The 17,312-nt window shown below is 41.5% G+C and overlaps 1 protein-coding gene across 9 annotated transcripts in view; it reads left to right on the top strand.

Moving 5' to 3' along the window:
- The window catches only part of LOC135482702 (transient receptor potential cation channel subfamily M member 3-like), a 134,290-nt gene that overhangs the window by 109,373 nt on the left and 7,605 nt on the right, over positions 1-17,312 (top strand). For 7 of the 9 annotated variants that reach the window (XM_064762989.1, XM_064762987.1, XM_064762986.1 and 4 more), the window contains 16 exons: positions 588-688; positions 883-1,017; positions 1,920-1,970; positions 2,606-2,737; positions 4,958-4,975; positions 5,849-5,866; positions 10,122-10,390; positions 10,598-10,826; positions 11,041-11,238; positions 11,498-11,701; positions 11,920-12,048; positions 12,590-12,838; positions 13,265-13,439; positions 15,738-15,861; positions 16,323-16,513; positions 17,000-17,132. In XM_064762989.1, the coding sequence (XP_064619059.1) occupies positions 588-688; positions 883-1,017; positions 1,920-1,970; positions 2,606-2,737; positions 4,958-4,975; positions 5,849-5,866; positions 10,122-10,390; positions 10,598-10,826; positions 11,041-11,238; positions 11,498-11,701; positions 11,920-12,048; positions 12,590-12,838; positions 13,265-13,439; positions 15,738-15,861; positions 16,323-16,513; positions 17,000-17,132 (2,356 nt within the window). Of the gene's footprint in view, positions 1-587; positions 689-882; positions 1,018-1,919; positions 1,971-2,605; positions 2,738-4,957; positions 4,976-5,848; positions 5,867-10,121; positions 10,391-10,597; positions 10,827-11,040; positions 11,239-11,497; positions 11,702-11,919; positions 12,049-12,589; positions 12,839-13,264; positions 13,440-13,473; positions 13,649-15,737; positions 15,862-16,322; positions 16,514-16,999; positions 17,133-17,312 lie in introns of all 9 variants that reach the window. The other 2 variants (XM_064762982.1, XM_064762990.1) reach the window with 1 other exon arrangement.

The raw sequence follows: 17,312 nt of genomic DNA, 5'->3' as shown, positions 1-17,312 counted from the left end.
AACTGATCATTTTGTATTGGCGTTCAGGTGAGGTCGTTTCAACACTCGTTGGTGCGAATGATTCATGCTTATTGTACAAGTAAAAGTACATGAACTTTGGGCATGTTTCATGATATCAATAAGAGGTGGCTTTATCTCTGGGGACTGTCATCCCCATGTTTTCAACCTCAGAGATTATATTAAAGGAGTCCTGCCATGATGCAATCAAAGGAATATAACCAGCGAAATGAATGAAAAATTATGTGACGAAATACTGTGGAATATTCCACGCCAGCCATGATCATGGTTGATGGGCTGAAATCCCCGATTGATTTCTGTGGAGACCGGGAAATGTTTATGGTATCCCAAAAGCGCTTTGAACAGGGAAATATGGAAAAGTGCTATATAAGAATCCAATATTATCATCATTTACCCATTCACTAGCAAATTTTCTGCCCCTTCAGGTTATCAGGACTCTCATGCATTTGCCGAACCTCAAACACCCAGGCAACACCAACAGGTGGCCTCGTGATGTCGCAGCCTTTCATGAGAAGATGCCCAACCCAGGAATATTGAAATTATCTTGCTTTATTTCTGTTTCCTTGCAGGTCAGAATGCCAGTGCCCCCGACCAGCTGAGTCTGGCATTAACATGGAACCGAGTGGACATAGCACGCAGCCACATTTTTGTTTATGGACAGGAGTGGGCCGTAAGTTGACCTGAAAAGTTGCTTTCAGATTAAATTTAACTGATGATGGTTCACATGATCGAAAGCAGAATAGACTCTTTTTAACACCAAGTCGAACAAGACCTGGCGCTTTAGAATGTGTCTGTGTTAATTCGATTCTGTTTATCCGTTTATTCAAATTTTTTCAATTCTGATTGAATCGATGACCTTTTCAGGAAGGTTCCTTGGAGCAAGCGATGATGGATGCCCTCATCCATGATAGAGTCGACTTTGTGAAACTTCTGCTCGAGAATGGCGTGAGCATGCAGGACTTCCTGACCATACCGAGGCTGGAGGAACTCTATAATACGGTAAGTGACCTGTTGTATCTCTGCATATTCTGGTGAATCGGCCGTGGTTTTGACCATCATAATGATTGGTCAAGAATAAGAAGGAAAATATATTTTCAGTACATCATAAACATTTGAGAATATGGCTGTTAGTGCGTAAGGATTATAGCTTATTATATGCCACTGCTTTTGTCATCTGTCAGGTGCAAGTAATAAAGTGTGATTTGCTGATATTGCTGGAAGGATTTATGACCTTTCTCCTTCATGCTCTGGATAACCTGTGGTTTTATATCCTGATTGTAATACCTGACTTATCAATAGTTAATGGATATGGAACTTCTTGTTTAATGCTGAACGGATGTATGTGTTCTTAACACCTTGGGTGCCACGAGGTTTTCACTAGATTTCCCCCATACCACTTTTTACCGCTCGCTAAAGAAATTTCGTTAGAGATTATTGCCTGAAGTGGTCTTCATTACATTCACCTCGAACCCACCTATCAATTGAAAGGAAGACTTCATTTGTCTTCTGATCATTATTATAGACATAGATCTACGTTGTTTGATGCCAAACGTTTGGGCATGATAGACGTAGTTCTACGTCATTGGACACCAAACGTTTGGGCATGATAGACGTAGATCTACGTCATTGGACACCAAACGTTTGGTCATGATAGACATAAATCTACGTTGTTTGTCACCCAAGGTGTAAACCGAACTAGTTTTAGGCTATGGCCGATCTCAGGGATTTTTGTGTCGCTTGGGTTTTGAAAACTGTCACCAAAGCCCTCATTGTATTTATTGATGTTCATTGCAGCAGATGATGTAATTGTAAGCTTAGTTTCAGGGGTATTGGATGGGTCGAGTTTGTGTTTGATTTTGTATGTGTTTGTTTGTTCAATAAATGTTCCATTTCCTTTCCAGAAATGTGGCCCATCTAATACACTCCGGTACCTGGTGAGGGATGTCAAAAAGGTTTGTATTCCATCATCAAACATGGATTAGAATCCTCTGGACTTATCTGGATTTTCAAAATCTGAATCATAAAATTTTCTTTTTTCAAAATTTTTCGGAATCGTTTGCCCTCCGCAGAGAAATCTAAACATTAGATTGAGATGTCCATGGACAACTTGAGTGTCCATGGGGAATTAGGACGCTGATTTGCCAGGCTGGTGATCAGTCTTGAAGTATTGTCAAAATGTATTGTGACTGATTCGTAAATGAGTGTGCTTCTTTGAGAACGTTCTAATTATGCTGTCTGGGCAACATGCTGGAATACCTAATGATGCTAATTGTATGACAGGTGGGACATACTTGTGATGTGTCAACCCTGACAGGGCAATTCAAATTGGTCTGGCTTCACCCTTGATCTTTATAATGAGATTAAGCTGTTAACCCTCTCAAGAGTCAGTAGAAGGCATTTAAGATTGTTTGAATTACAGTTTACCTGGTTGACACTAGTTACTAACTACCGTTACACCCTGACTGGCCCCAAGACTAGCGTCACACTCTGACTGACATCGGTCTGGTGATTGAGCGTCTGATAAAAGGGGCATACCGGTTGTCGTACTCATGAGCACGCATCTCAAAGTGTTCACTCACTATTTCAGAATATGCCCCAAGACTACCGTTACACCCTGACTGATATCGGCCTGGTGGTTGAGCATCTGATGGGCGGGGCGTACCGGGCGTCTTACTGCCGCAGGAAGTTCAAGACGCTGTATAATGCTGTTATGAAGAGAGTAAGTATTTATACTGGTCTTGGTAAAATTGTTATGCCAAATGCTGCAAATTTTAAGCGTAGTGTTGGTCTAACGATTTTCAAGAAGGCTGAAAGTATTTATGTTTAAAGGGCAAAAGTTTCATGGCCATTGATGGTGGGTGTTTGTTTTGAATTCTGTCCTAAGGAATCCGATCATGGTATTGTATTGTTGTTTTAGAAATGATGATTTCTGCCACGAGTAAGTCAAAACAAACTCGTTGGTGTTGCAAAGCTGAAGAAATGCTCTTTACGTTGTGGTTGGGATACAGTATTCTCCCCAAGGCCTTTGTCAGGGCGGCCCATCCTACCTTGGCAGCTTGCCACTCTACCTTGGAAGAGCCATCCTACCTTGGAAGAGCCACTCTACCTTGGAAGAGCCACTCTACCTTGGAAGAGCCATCCTACCGTGCTCTAGAATTTTGTAGAAGCTTTCTATAGGGCCACCCTACCTTAGATTGCCGGCCACTCAACCTTGAGCTGCACACTGGCCAAACTTTTTGATAATCAAGGGTATCGCCGTTCATGTACCTTGAGAAAATCCTGTGGAGAACTCTGACTGGATATCAGCTGCTACACTCAGGAACTCCCTTGTTATATTCCCCTTGTCATTCTATATCAAATTGTTGCATGTAGGCTGTTTGAGTGGGTTTTATAATTATATGGCTGTGTGAACTATTCCAAAATGGTCTGACCTTCTAATTAGCGCTGTGGTCGTTGTTAATGTTAATCATTGAGATATGTTGTTGACATGTGTTGTCATTGCCTTACTAATGTTGAAATGTAAGGATACAGTCTGGCCACGAGGTTCTTTTTACAGGGTACTGTTAACCCCTTATTTTTGTGAGCCTAATATTTTTCAAGAGGGGTATATTGGCATACTTTTGGTGCACAACAAAAAATGTTTAACTTACCGTAATGGTTTTATCATTTGAAAATGCACCCTTTTGCCGAAATAGATGGAAGAAAAGTCCGCAAAGGATGTTTTTGCAAATGTTGAGGGACACGAAAATACATGGGTATACAATATTATAAAAAAATTTAACTGGATCATTTACTCTCATAAGTTGATTTCTGGTGGGAAATTTTCATCAGTTTAAAAAGAAAAAGCCGTTCCTAGACTGTATTCTGCGCATGGCATGATGACAATGACTATCATAATGTGTTCTTGTTACTCATCATAAATGTAAAAAATTTGGTATTATTTGTTCAAGGTCCAAACCTTTCATAAAAATCTGACAAATGGTTGAACCCACGACCTCTTGATCATGAGGCTGACTCACTTCCACTGCGCTACCGCTGCCCCGTCTGCTATTTTTAGATGCATGTTGCTGCCACCGTTGTCAATAAATGGTTTAGAAGCGCTCTTTCGAGTGTCAATATAAAGATATCTTTGGGAGCAACTGACAGTCGAGGTTTGCCATGACCAGAAATTTACTTAACTTTAGTCAAATGAACCTGTGGTCTCTTGTCGTCTTTGGAGCAATGGCTGCCACAGAGTATCAGACCAACGTATTTTGGTATCTTGACAAGCAGAGCAAATTTAACCAGCTATTCTCTTGCTTTTATTTCAAACATCACTATATTGTTGGAACCAACATAGTTTGACCCTGTTTCATTCATTGCAAATGTAACTAATTTTACTTTGTGCAGAATGAGCTGAGATGAGAGTTGCTATTTTACCAACAGGGTTTGGGAGGTTTTTAAGTGACAAAAAAAAATTTCCAGTCAAATTTGACGGTGTAGTTGAATTAAGTCTACTGATACAAACAAGATGATTAGATGATGATTCGGCATAAGACGAGTTACTTATTAATTCAGCAATGAGACCCCCCCGCCCCATTGTCAATTGTTGGTTTTACTGTTGTTGATATGCATCTCTCTTGCTTGATATCAAGAATAAACACTAAGAATTTGGAACTTCAGAAAGGCCAAAAACTTGTCATTTTTAAATGGGCAGCCCAAGTTTTAGAGACGTTTTACGACTCTTAAAAATATCATTTTCTTATTTGCATGATAAGTCCTGCCAACTAATTGTCTAAACTACATGTCGTTTGTGATGAAATCATGACACGTGACACAAGAATCCCATATAACTCCGGTACTGTGGTTGTGCTTCCAAATTCTTAGCGTTTATCGATTCTTGTTGATATGTATGTTGATTGTAATCCCAGCTCGACTTCTCGCTCTTTCCCCCATGCAGTCTGCAAGTCAAGTACAGGTATGTGTCTCGTTGCCTACTTAAAGCAAATCGCGCAACCTCTCACTTATACTATTGTCTCAAAATGGTCGACTTCAAATCTCTCCTTAGAATAGTTCTAGTTAGAAGCATTAGGAGCCTCATAGCTGAGTGGTTAAAGCTGCTGGCTACCACCAAATAGGGCCCGGGTTTGATCCCGTGGAGAACCAAGGATTACATTTCTGGATGAATTGGCGTGGCTTTCAAGGAGCTAAAATTCCTGGCTCTTCACAACACGTCATGCAGCACAACGTACAAAAATTTGATAGTCTTTCTGACATGGCTTGTGAATATCAGGCCTATGGTAGCACCCTGTCCTAGTGGATTGTTCATTGCAGTGCGATGGCTTTTCAGTAATCCTGTTGGGAGAAATCGCGGTCCTGATGGAAACCGTTTTTGCATGAAAAACCAACAGATCTCATGACCACGTTGTCCCTTTAATGTTGCATTTCAAGTATATGCCAATTGGCTTCAGACATCATTCAAGTTCAAGGCAGAAAAAAATCAATCTTTTTGGAAAAGTCTAGTTAGAAGTAATGCTGCCAGGTTTATAGAAGGGGACATGAATTTCGTTAAAACAACATGTTGTCTGTGAGATTCATAGTTCAAAAGGTACCGCAGCAAATTCAAAGTTGTGCATGGTAGAAAAAGACGTCAAAACTAAGTTCATCATTACCGGGTATATTTTGCTGTGGAGACCATCGCAGACAATTCAATCACGACACATGATGAATGATATCACAAATTGAGTAAAGTTATCATGAAGTCATTCATTACTTTAAATTGTAATTATGTCACTTGTTTATACAAGACCATTTTGAGACCCTGTCTTTTCTATCTCCCACATTCACTCAGACGTCGGGATTTTTCAATGTAACTATATATATATTTTCGGGACACCTAATTTTTTCTCGCATGTGCCTTTCATTTTGCTTGATCTTTCGCTATGCCTCAAAAATATTTTTTCATTACATAATGAGTTTAGAATATCTTAGACTTGCACTAGGCATGGTAGTGTGCTAGTTTTAGGGGTGCTGACTAAATCAGGGGAACACCAAAAGATTTAAACTGAAATGGACACCATTGTCAGGATGAATAGCTGAAAGGATTGATTACAGGTGTGGATTCAGGGGGGATGCACCCATCTTTTTTCAGAAAAATCATTGAAATTGATCAGGATTTGGCCTGTCCAGTCCTGGGTGCGTTCCTTCATATTCTGAAACCTGGATCTGTTGTGAGGTTGATCTGCCCTTGACTGCTGTTTCAGCAATGTTAGTTGGTTGTCTTCCATAGTACCAAAACAGTACTCTTTTCGTGGGCGTTTTTGGCAAATAAGAAAAATTCATGAAAGTAACAATCATCGAATTAAGCTCGATAATGTTAGACATTTTTCAGTTCCTGGCATATGGAAATGATTGATTACGTCACTGAATATTTTTGGGCTTCCAAACACTGCTTGCTTAAATTTGCCATTGCTTTATTCATCAGTTGTTCACCCTCATTTTCGACGGCCTTTCAGATTCAAATATTGCATTTCATTCTGTCATGAAGTACGCCCTGTTAGCATGTAGTTTCAATAGTAAAAGGAACGCGTGTTTACAAATTGATCACTGCATTCTTGGTTCTTCAATTTGATACAGTCCAAATCACAATTGACGTCCCTTAATTCGCGTCAGTGGCGTGCCATTGACTCGCTACCCAGCGCGTAGATCGGGTGTCATACATGTGGAACATAGAGAGATAAGTACGTCACTGTTGCGGCATCATTGCTTCGTACGTTGCGCTTAACTGACACAACGCAGGAAGGATGTCAATTGTGACTTGGACTGTAGTTAAAGAGATTGACCATTGTTGACCGTTGCTTGTCGTCTTGCTGTTGTATGTATTGTATGCATGGATGTGACTTCGTCACTCGTAATAAGGTTTCTCTTGAATGTTTTCGTCATGGTTACATTAAAACTGCACTTATCCAAGATTGAGATTTTTGCCCTCACTTGGTTTCTAGAAGTTTTTGGAATATTCCTCAGAGGCCGATGAATCAGTTCCACAATGGGAAAAGTTGAAAAATATTTCCAGATTTTCCATCCAGTTGTACATGCGCAGCACAGAGTTTGGTGTGAGCAAGCGTAACCAGATTCAAAATCTGCGAATTTTGTTGCAACTTCTGCAAATCGCTGCGCTGATTCAAAAGAGTAATGCCTTTATGTGCCGGACCAGTACTTGAAAGCATCTCCTGCTGCTGTCTGTGAAATTTCCAGTCCGTACAGGTCCAACCCACATTTAAGGGTTGACCATAGATACCATCAATTTGGCTAGAACTTAAGATCGTAAAGCAATTACCTGTAGAATGCCTTCAAAATGAAGTGACTGCCTATTCAAAACCTGAGAGGCTGTTATCTGGGAAACTTTGAACAGACCCCACCATTGAAATTGACTTTCACTTCGTTTCGAAAGAGTTCCGATTGCTTTTAATAGGATTTCAAGTTCTGGCCAAAATGGTGGTCCACCAACCCTTTTAAGTGGATTTTCCAGTCCGTACAGGTCCAACCCACATTTAAGGGTTTACCATAGATACCATCAATTTGGCTAGAACATAAGATCGTAACGCAATTACCAGTAGAACTCCTTCAAAATGAAGTGAGTGACTATTCAAAACCTTGGAGGCTGTTCTCTAGGAAACTTAGAACAGACCCCGCCATTGAAATTGACTTTCACTTCGTTTCGAAAGAGTTCCGATTGCTTTTAATAGGATTTCAAGTTCTGGCCAAAATGGTGGTCCACCAACCCTTTTAAGTGGCCTTGCAAGCACTTCTTACAAATTGCAAATCGTCTAGGTGCTGCAACAGACAGACGTTACGGGCAGATCCCTCTTCTTTATTTCACGCACATACATCGTATGCCTTAATGGCCATGTTTGCCATCGTTGCTTTTTCAGTCAGCTCGGGTGCATTCGCTATCCCCTAGTAATTGGGTAAAGTTCACCAGTTTATGCCTGCCCTGCATCCGAGTGAGCCGTCTGGCTGAAACTTACACATGAATAGTCTTGGTCTTACATGTCGAGGAAAGTTCAATAAATAATAACAACAATAAAAACAATCCATTCTATGGCCAGTTTATATACTCATGATATTTCACCATGTAGGAACTTTCCACCTTTGGAAGGCCAAAATGGGTTAGGAAATAATGGCGGTAGCAAAAGAGTGGCACATGCCCCCCCGGTCACCAAAAACATACATTTCATACTGCAGATATTAGCTGCTTTGCTGGCTGGTAGAGCCTTCAAGACATGTTTTGCACCCCCACCCACCTCCCGTGGCCAAAAAACTACAGCTACGGGCCTGGGTGATCCCATCTGCATGTGAGACCAAGTCCATGGCTTTTGATGTTTTCATCCCCCAGTTGCAAGTGTTAGGCGTTGTTGGTCGAGGTAGACTTTTCCGGATCATCACTTCTGTCTCGGCAAATGAAATGCTCAAATTATGAAATTTATGCTGACTGACGAGATTTAACTTCAGTGGAACCTCCCTCAGTGGACAGCTATCCATTAAGGACACCCTCTATTAAGGACATGAGTTTTTGTTCCAGATTGATTGTTTCCATGTAATTTGACCTTCCTAATCAGGACGCATCACTATTAAGGACATCACTTGTCGGTCCAGAGGGTGTCCTTATTTTTGTGTGTTATGGTGGCAGGGCAACTGGAAATGGGTTAACTTGAAAGTGCTTTCAAGTTCTGCTGCATGAGAAAGTGTGTGCGATCTCACTCTGATAAGCATTTTTCAAGCAGAAGCATCTCAAAAGCATGTGCATAACAACCTTCTATCAGATTATCATAACCAAAAACTCAGACGGACTGTACACCCAAGAATAGAGAGGTTGCATGCCGTTCCGACATCCACTCTATTCCCCGTCACTCTCGTCTAATACCAATTGAACTTGTGACGTCGAAAAGCAGGTTGCGCTAAGAGAAAGACCTAAGAAAGTCAACTCGAAGTGATGGGACACATTTTTCATTGGGACAATTTGGTCATCTCCCTCAATAATCGGCAAATTTTTTTGGGCATTCGAACACGAACCTCACCCACGAAAAACAGCAGGAAACATGCGACAATGCTTTGCCGCCTTTGCTACAAATGTAAGCCGTATGGTATCACCATCTATCCTAAGAAAAATCAACTACCGGCCACTATGTAAGTTATATAGTGAGAGTGTGTATGAATCGTCCGCTAGCCAGTTAAAGGGTTAAGTCATTTGCCTGACTGACGTCACTGAAAATAACAAGGAAACCCCACGATAAGTGATGTCATTTTATATGGAAGGGGAATCACCTGGGTGGGGGTCAGAGTGTGGATCAAGCGCACCTCTCTAATAACATTGGTGACTACAATTAGATAATCCTGATCTGTTTGATGTGAATAATCCTATTGAGCATGAAAGGTTGGCATGCGTTTTCAATCTCATATCTAGATAATTAGTTAGAGGTATTTGTAGTTAGATTTTCGTATCCCCTATAATTGTGATTGACTGGTTTAGGAGTAATTTCAATAATGATCTTTATGGAACAAAAAAACACCAAAAAAATTAGGTATAGAAATTGCAGTGAAAAATGAGATGTTCCGAACACAGTTTATGTTCCAGGCTGATAGCACCAGTTGGGAAGTTAGGTGTTGTGGAAGCTATGTACCACTGGTTTCCCTAGTCTGCCTCTTCCAAAAAAACAGACAATTGTGTTCGTAGAAGCTGGGGACTGAGACAACATGACATGGTTGATGTTTTTTCCCCAGAAAGCAGTCAACGTCAGCAATTTAATCTTAATCTTTCTGTATCAATATCCCTTGAGATTACGTTGCGCGAATTAAACCAAAAAACTGTAAACCCCATTATGTTTGTGAGCCTAATATCTTTGTTAGAGGGGAATTTACTGCAAACATTTCCAACTTAGGGTTTTTCTCATTGGGAATGACAACTTATATGTTTAACAAAGTTAATTGATCATTCAGTCTGAAAATCATGTTTTCCTGAAGAGGTAGGGTCACCAAAATGAAGGGGTCAACATGCTATATATGTACCAGGGTGATTTTCTACACCGCTTAATGAGTATTGACAAACCTCTCTTGCGACGTTCCAGGGTCACCATATAGCCAATATTGTACCAGACGTTCCCTTGCCGGTCGACCGCGTCAACTACCATGACATATTCTATTACCCGTTCCATGACCTGATGGTTTGGTCTGTTTTGATGAAACGCCAGGGTATGGCGCTGTTTATGTGGCAGCACGGCGAGGAGGCGCTGTCCAAGGCGTTGATCGCTTGCAAGTTGTACAAGGCGATGGCGCGGGAGGCTTCGGAGGACGACCTGGAGATTGAACTTTATGACGAACTCAAGGGATATGCAAAGTAGGTCGCTCTTTGGCTTCTTCATAAGGTAGCCATAATCTTCCTTGAGTTTTGATCAAGTAGTCTTGTTCATTTCTCTACCAGGTGAAAATTTCAGCTGAGTGCGAGACTCTTGGGCCTCTTGTTCTGTAATAGAATTTTGTATCTTTTCATGAACATCTGGCCAAAGACCTAACTTCATGTGAGTTTGCTGCCATTCACTTTCAGAGATTTCCAGTCCCTCGCCATGGACCTGTTGGAGCACTGCTACAAGCAGGACGACGACGTCACCCAACAGCTTCTCACCTACGAGCTGAAATACTGGAGTGATCAGACGTGTCTTAGCCTTGCTGTGTCGGCCGTCTGCCGCGAGTTCATCGCGCATCCGTGCTGCCAGATTCTGCTGACTGACATGTGGATGGGAGGGCTCAGAATGAGGAAGAGTACAAGCATGAAGGTAACGATATTCAGTTTTGCTGTCGCTATTCCTAGGTGACCGTAACTACTTCTTCCAGGCTGTTCTTCCGTGACCGTAAACGATATCTTGCTGGCTATTTCGACATGAGAGTTGGTCGCACAAAATGTTGTGGACGAAATATTTACAAGTGAACTTTCACCCGGTAACCTCTATTGGTGCCCAACGGCCTGAACAAATGTGTGATCCTTTCCAGGTGATACTCGGTATTCTCTTCCCGCCGACCATCCTGACCCTGGAGTTCAAGACCAAGGAGGAACTGCAACTCATGCCTCAAACAGTCGAAGAGCACATCTGGGAACTGGAGGATTCCGACAGCAGCGACTCTGAGGACAGTGTCTCGCTCAGGTCGGCGAGGTCAAGTCTTCCCCAGGAGGTTGGGCAACAGAAGAGGGTAAGTTGATGAGAAGAGCATGAACTACATTGTCGGATTTTGCTACCTTTAGTTAGTGGTTAGGCCAGACACTGCGTGAATTCAAGTAGCTGATAAGGAGCCTCATTGCTTAGTGGTTAACACTACTGGCTACCATGCAATCAGGCCTGTACTTCTTGCATTTCAAGACAGCCAATGTACCACATTGGCTTTAACGTTTCTCAGAATTACAAAAAAACTTTGAACAACTTTTTATGTCCAATACGTTCTCTGTTTACAGGAAAACCACTCAAACACTGGCAGCATGTTAGATGTCAAGACCCCACTGCGGATCGATGATCACCTCAACATGAAGTTTTCTGATTCGGGGTACTTTGGCGGTCTTGGCGGTCTTGTCGTCACTCAGAAAAAGAGTCCGTTGCGTTTGGGGAAAAAGATCTATGAATTCTATGCGGCACCGATCACGAAATTCTGGCTTCACACTGTAAGTCAATTGCTCTTTGGTTAACTGTTGATAATGAAAAGTACCCATTCATTCTTGGGTGGAGAGAAGCAAGTAGGTTTAAGTGCCTTGCTCAAGGACACAAAGACGCAACGGCAGTGATCTTTCTGAGAATCGAACCCATGCCCGGTGCTCTAACCTCTATGCCACTGATCAAATGTTAGTAAAAGAAATTTACTAGATTTTTTCTTCCGCTTCAGCTTGCGTATGTTGTATTCATGGTGCTGTTTAACTACGTGGTCCTGGTCAAGATGCAGCAGTCGCCGTCATGGCAGGAGATTTCCGTCATGGCCTACATCTTCACCATGGCGCTTGAGAAATTCAGAGAGGTGAGAAAAAGAAATTTCACTCAAATATTGCTTTTTGAAAATTCCACAGCCTTGAATTTGCTGTTGAACCTAGAGGTTTATATGAAGTTGGGCTGCGTGTTTGGGACTGTCAGGGGTTTTTGTTTAAGAGTGTGATTTTTTAAGTCTTTATGAAAAATATGCCAAACATACATGTACTTAGGAATATTGGTTTCAGTATAATAGTATAGATGGGGACACTTTTGAATAGTTTGACATTTCAATTAAAAGTAAGCTACTTGTACTGTTTAGTGTTGGTTTCCACTTGCAGCACTGGTTGGCGCCGGTTGAAAATAGCCTGCTGTAACAGTGAAGGGGTTTATAAGGATGAACTGAAAAACCAATGTAAAACAAGATGTGGCATAGACCTACAGTTCAATCTGCATCCTTCAGAACCCTGGTGAAAGAAGGGTTGGTGGGCCTTGATTTTTATAACGAAAGGTCTTCTCGCTCTACAGATAGAGATGGTGACACCAAATTCCTCCGCATGAACTGCGAATAATACAGTTTCCTCTTCTTGCAGATTATATCATCCGAACCTACCAAGCCCGCTCAGAAGTTGCATGTGTATTTTGAAGATATCTGGAACATTTTAGATACCATCGCCATAATAGCTTTTGGAATCGGTGTTGGAGTGCGCCTGAATCCGGACACAATGATTCATGGTCGCGTAATCTACTGCGTAGACATTATATTCTGGTACATAAGAATACTCGACATCTTTAGCGTGAACAAATATCTCGGCCCGTATGTGATGATGGTTGGCAAAATGGTAAGTTGACCAAATGGTTACCTATTTGTTTATTGGAAATCTGGATGCAATTATTATTAGTGTTGTTTCTTTATATTCAGCAATCAAGTTTTATTGCAGCAACCAGCGGTAATCATTGCTGCGATGAACAACAAAATATCACTTGTCTGCGTACAAAATCAGTCATCAACGAGTTTCCGGCCCTTGTCAATTTCCTCCGCCAAAGATTCTGAATTGTTTTGGACCACTAACTATCACTGCCAGCTTGTGGCAATGAAGTCCCTCATTGCAGCACAAAAGACTTGGCAGTGCCAAGTTCGAAAGATTGTGAGCCTGTCTATCAACAATTGCCGATGACTGAAAAGCAACCCCTATTTACAAAGAAATGGTGAAAAGGTTGAGTGGTGCGCCTCATTTGTGGAGTAACCATGCGATCCTATATTTCAGATAGTGGACATGGTGACCTTCATTATCATATTACTTGTTGTCTTGATGAGTTTTGGCGTAGCGCGCCAGGCACTCCTGAATCCGTTCGAGGAGCCCTCGTGGATGCTCGTTCGTGACATATTCCTCATGCCGTACTTTATGTTGTATGGTGAAGTGTACGCCCCAGAGATCGATCGTAAGTCTTTCACTCTGACGCTGCTTTCTTTCAGGTTGTCGACATGCTGACGTTTATTGTTATATTACTAGTCGTACTCATGAGTTTTGGTGTAAGCCGCCAGGCAATACTCAACCCTTACGAGAGGCCCTCTTGGGAGATGGCTAGAAATATATTCTTGATGCCGTACTTTATGCTGTATGGTGAAGTTTACGCTGATAAAATCGATCGTAAGTCAGTGTTTACCTGACCTGTAGACTGTAGTCTTGCGTATCGTTATCATGTTGATTCTAATGCATGTTTTAGTTAAAGTGAATTTTGCACGTGTAATACAATGACCCTCCGTTTTTCCCACGCCTCAGTTGGTATCGGAAATCAATTGAGTTAGAACTAAAGCACAGAAGTAATGTGTTTTTGGTTATAATTACCATTGAATTCCCCATGCAAATTTCTGAATGGAACCCTATTTTCCACATGTTCAGCAGGCCGAATCTAACTGACTGATCTGCGGTTAAATAGGAAATGAGACGATCTGTTTTCTCGTGAGGTGAAAATGTAAAAAGTACGCTAAAATGCTGGTTGTGCGAAATCCTCTTTAAGCTGGGAGCCCACAGAGCTAAATATTGTAGAGATCCTAGAAAAAGGAACATTTTGATTTGTTGGCGTAAGTAACATTGTGTCTTAGACTTAGGCCAGAGTTTTTAAGATTCATGTTGTCACAAGTCATGTTTCACTTGTCACAAGTTAACTGATTTAGGCTTGAAAACACGATGTTAGGGCGAAACGTGACATGGTGAAGCATATGTTGCCCGCTGTTTGGAAATGACTTGTATGTTCTTCATGTCCCGCATGAAAAGTGAAGAGTGACATGTTACATTTGAAAACATTAACTCTGTATAACTGCGGCCAAAGATGACACAGTGCCTTAAAACACAATGTTCAGTTTTCAAAAATAAAGCACTTAAAAAACCTCTGCGACAGGATCTTGCAGACGTTTACCTCCGTCTGCTCCGAGCATTAGAGTTGCAGACGTTTACCTCCGTCTGCTCCGAGCATGACTGTTGCAGATGTTGCCTCTTGAGTGGTTGTGTTTTGATTGTTTGTTTGTGATTTGTAAACATGTGTAGTCTTGTAAATTAGTTCATGTCACCTTCGTACGTGTTTAGTCTTTACACAATCAATGATAACAGCAGTGTTACACTGCTGATGTTGATCATCACCTTGACATTTCAAATGGTTGGATTCGTAAGACAACCAACATGAAACGAGACGAGGGGCTAGAGAATAAGCGTGGGTTCAGAATCTGGCCATTGCGACATCTAGCAGTCAGACGTCTAACTCCTGAAGCCGAATGGTGGAACCATTCGAAACACCAAGGTGATGATTGACATTGATTGATGGATTGATTTCACAATCAGATGAACGTTTTGGAGAAATTTAGTCTTGTGTATCATTTTATGTCACGTTCTTATGCACGTATTGTGTTGTCTTGCAAGTGTTGATGTTTTGTTCTTTTATCTATGGCCTGTATAGAAGGATTTGATACCGAACTGGAGGTATTTGTCATCTCACCAAATATTGCGATGGTGGAGCTAAAATGTTGGCCAAAACTGAGGCTGCAGCAGAAGTTTTGGACGCAATGAGCGGCGTTCGGTCAGACCATCAATACCGATAGTGAGGTATCAATTTCTATTCTAAAAAACCACAAACAAAAAAAAGAAATGTAGTTTTGACGGCTTTTTACGCAGCCTCAGAAGTTAGGCGAGTATTGCACTTTTTACCTTTTTTAGTTTTGGCCCCCTGGTGGCCAAGTCGAGAATCAGATTACAATGTGAGGGTGAAAAGTGACAAAGTGAATCGAATGTAGCCCGCTCAGAGGTTTCTGGGTCGTTTTAAATGCTCACTGCGGTTACATTTAATGAAGAGCAGTGCAGCTATAACCGACTTACTCTTTAAGGAAACTGTACCATACCATGAATACACTTGTGCGCCTTTATACATTGCCAATGCCTGTCATCATTGAGGTGAAACCAAGAGGTCATCAAGACTAGTCTTTATTAAAGAAGAAAAACATTTGGTCATTAACAGATATTCCAGATCTTTATTTCGCAGCTGTTGCCAAGATCAATGGCTTTGTGATCCTGAAATTCAATCAGTGTTAATCATCACCTTGACCTTTCCAATTGCTCCATAATTCTCTTTCAGAAGTAAGACGTCTGACCGCCAGATGTTGTATCAGCCGGACGTCTGATCCCAGATCTCCCCTTCAGTCAATGATGATTCTACCAGCAATTCAGTCTGCTTTCTCCTTATTTCCAGCTCCCTGTGGTGGTCTCAATGAAGTTCCCTGTCACCCTGGTCGATGGATAACACCTGCTATCATGGCTATATACCTGCTGGTTGCAAACATCTTGCTCATTAATCTACTAATTGCAGTATTCAAGTAAGTTTTCGTGACCGGAAATCACAATTGTGAGGTTCCACTGTATTTCAATTTCTGAACACGACCACTTCGGGTCTTGCTTTCGATTTGGATCAGATTGCCAAACAGAATCATTGTTTGACGCCATATTTTGAATATTACACATGTAAACAATCATGGAATAGTTGTTGAGGTTGTGGTATTAAAACCGATTTGGAAGTGAGCGAACCACACTGCATTGTGAAAGTTTGTTGACTTAATTCAGAAATTGGCTTTGAATGATGACAACTTGGTCAGGAAGAACCTTCACTTCGCTATTACTTCCTGTTAACAGTTGCGCCACAATCATTTTAAACATGTCGAGACGACATTTGAAGCGGTCACACCAGAACAACCCAAGTCTTATGCATTTAAACCACATGACTTACGTCGTTTTGCCTTTAGTTCTCAATCTTTCTAAATTTCTATTCGTTCTTTTCCAGCAATACCTTTCACAGCGTGAATAGTATATCCCGTCAGGTGTGGAAGTTCCAGCGGTACCATTTGGTGCTTGAATTCGAGCAGAAGCCGCTCCTTCCTCCGCCCTTGATCGTAATCAGTCATATCGTACTTATCATACGCTACATCAGGAGAAAGTGTAAAGGCAAACGAGAGTTCTTTGACAATGGCCTCAGTAAGTGTTAAAGTCACAAGTTTCATCATCATTTTTATACCGGCAGGTTTATGGCCCACTCAATCCTAAAGTCACCTCACTCCTTTATACTAAAACCTTTGTGCAGACTCACTACAGCATCTAAATGTCTTCAAATCTCTATGTGAAATGAAATACTACATGTAGTTAAATTTCACGTAGAAATTACCAAAAATATAATTTGTATGGATTTAAAACCAAACCCTGGCACAAAGCTCTCCCTGTCCCATCCCATGGCTGACATCCCATTTCTAGATCTTTTCTGCAACATTTTAGTCTGCATCAGGTTACACATTTACCCCCAGACGACAGGGTGGCCTAGTATTATTTTCCCTTGGACAATAGAATTCTGTTGGTGTATCCATTGTGTGAGGGGAAAACATTCTGGGCCACCCTGTAGTGTAGCAGTGACTTCTCTGCCTAAATAACTGGTCATGATTCGTGTGTTGACATCTCTGCCTGTTTCAGAACTGTTCCTTTGCGATGAAGATGTCGAAAAACTCCACGACTTTGAAGAGGAAAATGTGGAGGATCTTTTCAGAGAGAAAGAGAACGTCCATCAGGCTTCAAACAATGAACGTATCAGGCGTACAGCTGAAAGGTTGGTTTGTTTTCATTTACCCTGTCGCTGCCGCACCCAGTATTAACCAGTTTGAGGCTTATACCGCACTTAATGATCATTTATCAGAAAGGGAGAGGAGTCCATCACAAGTTCCTGTCCACGTGAAGGGGGTCTTTTGCTTGCTGTGGCATACCGGGTCCAAGGAACCTTGGGTTTACG

This window comes from Lineus longissimus, chromosome 2, assembly GCF_910592395.1.
Source record: "Lineus longissimus chromosome 2, tnLinLong1.2, whole genome shotgun sequence".
In the NCBI taxonomy this organism is placed as follows: domain Eukaryota; kingdom Metazoa; phylum Nemertea; class Pilidiophora; order Heteronemertea; family Lineidae; genus Lineus; species Lineus longissimus.
This window is presented reverse-complemented; position numbering and strand designations above follow the sequence as displayed.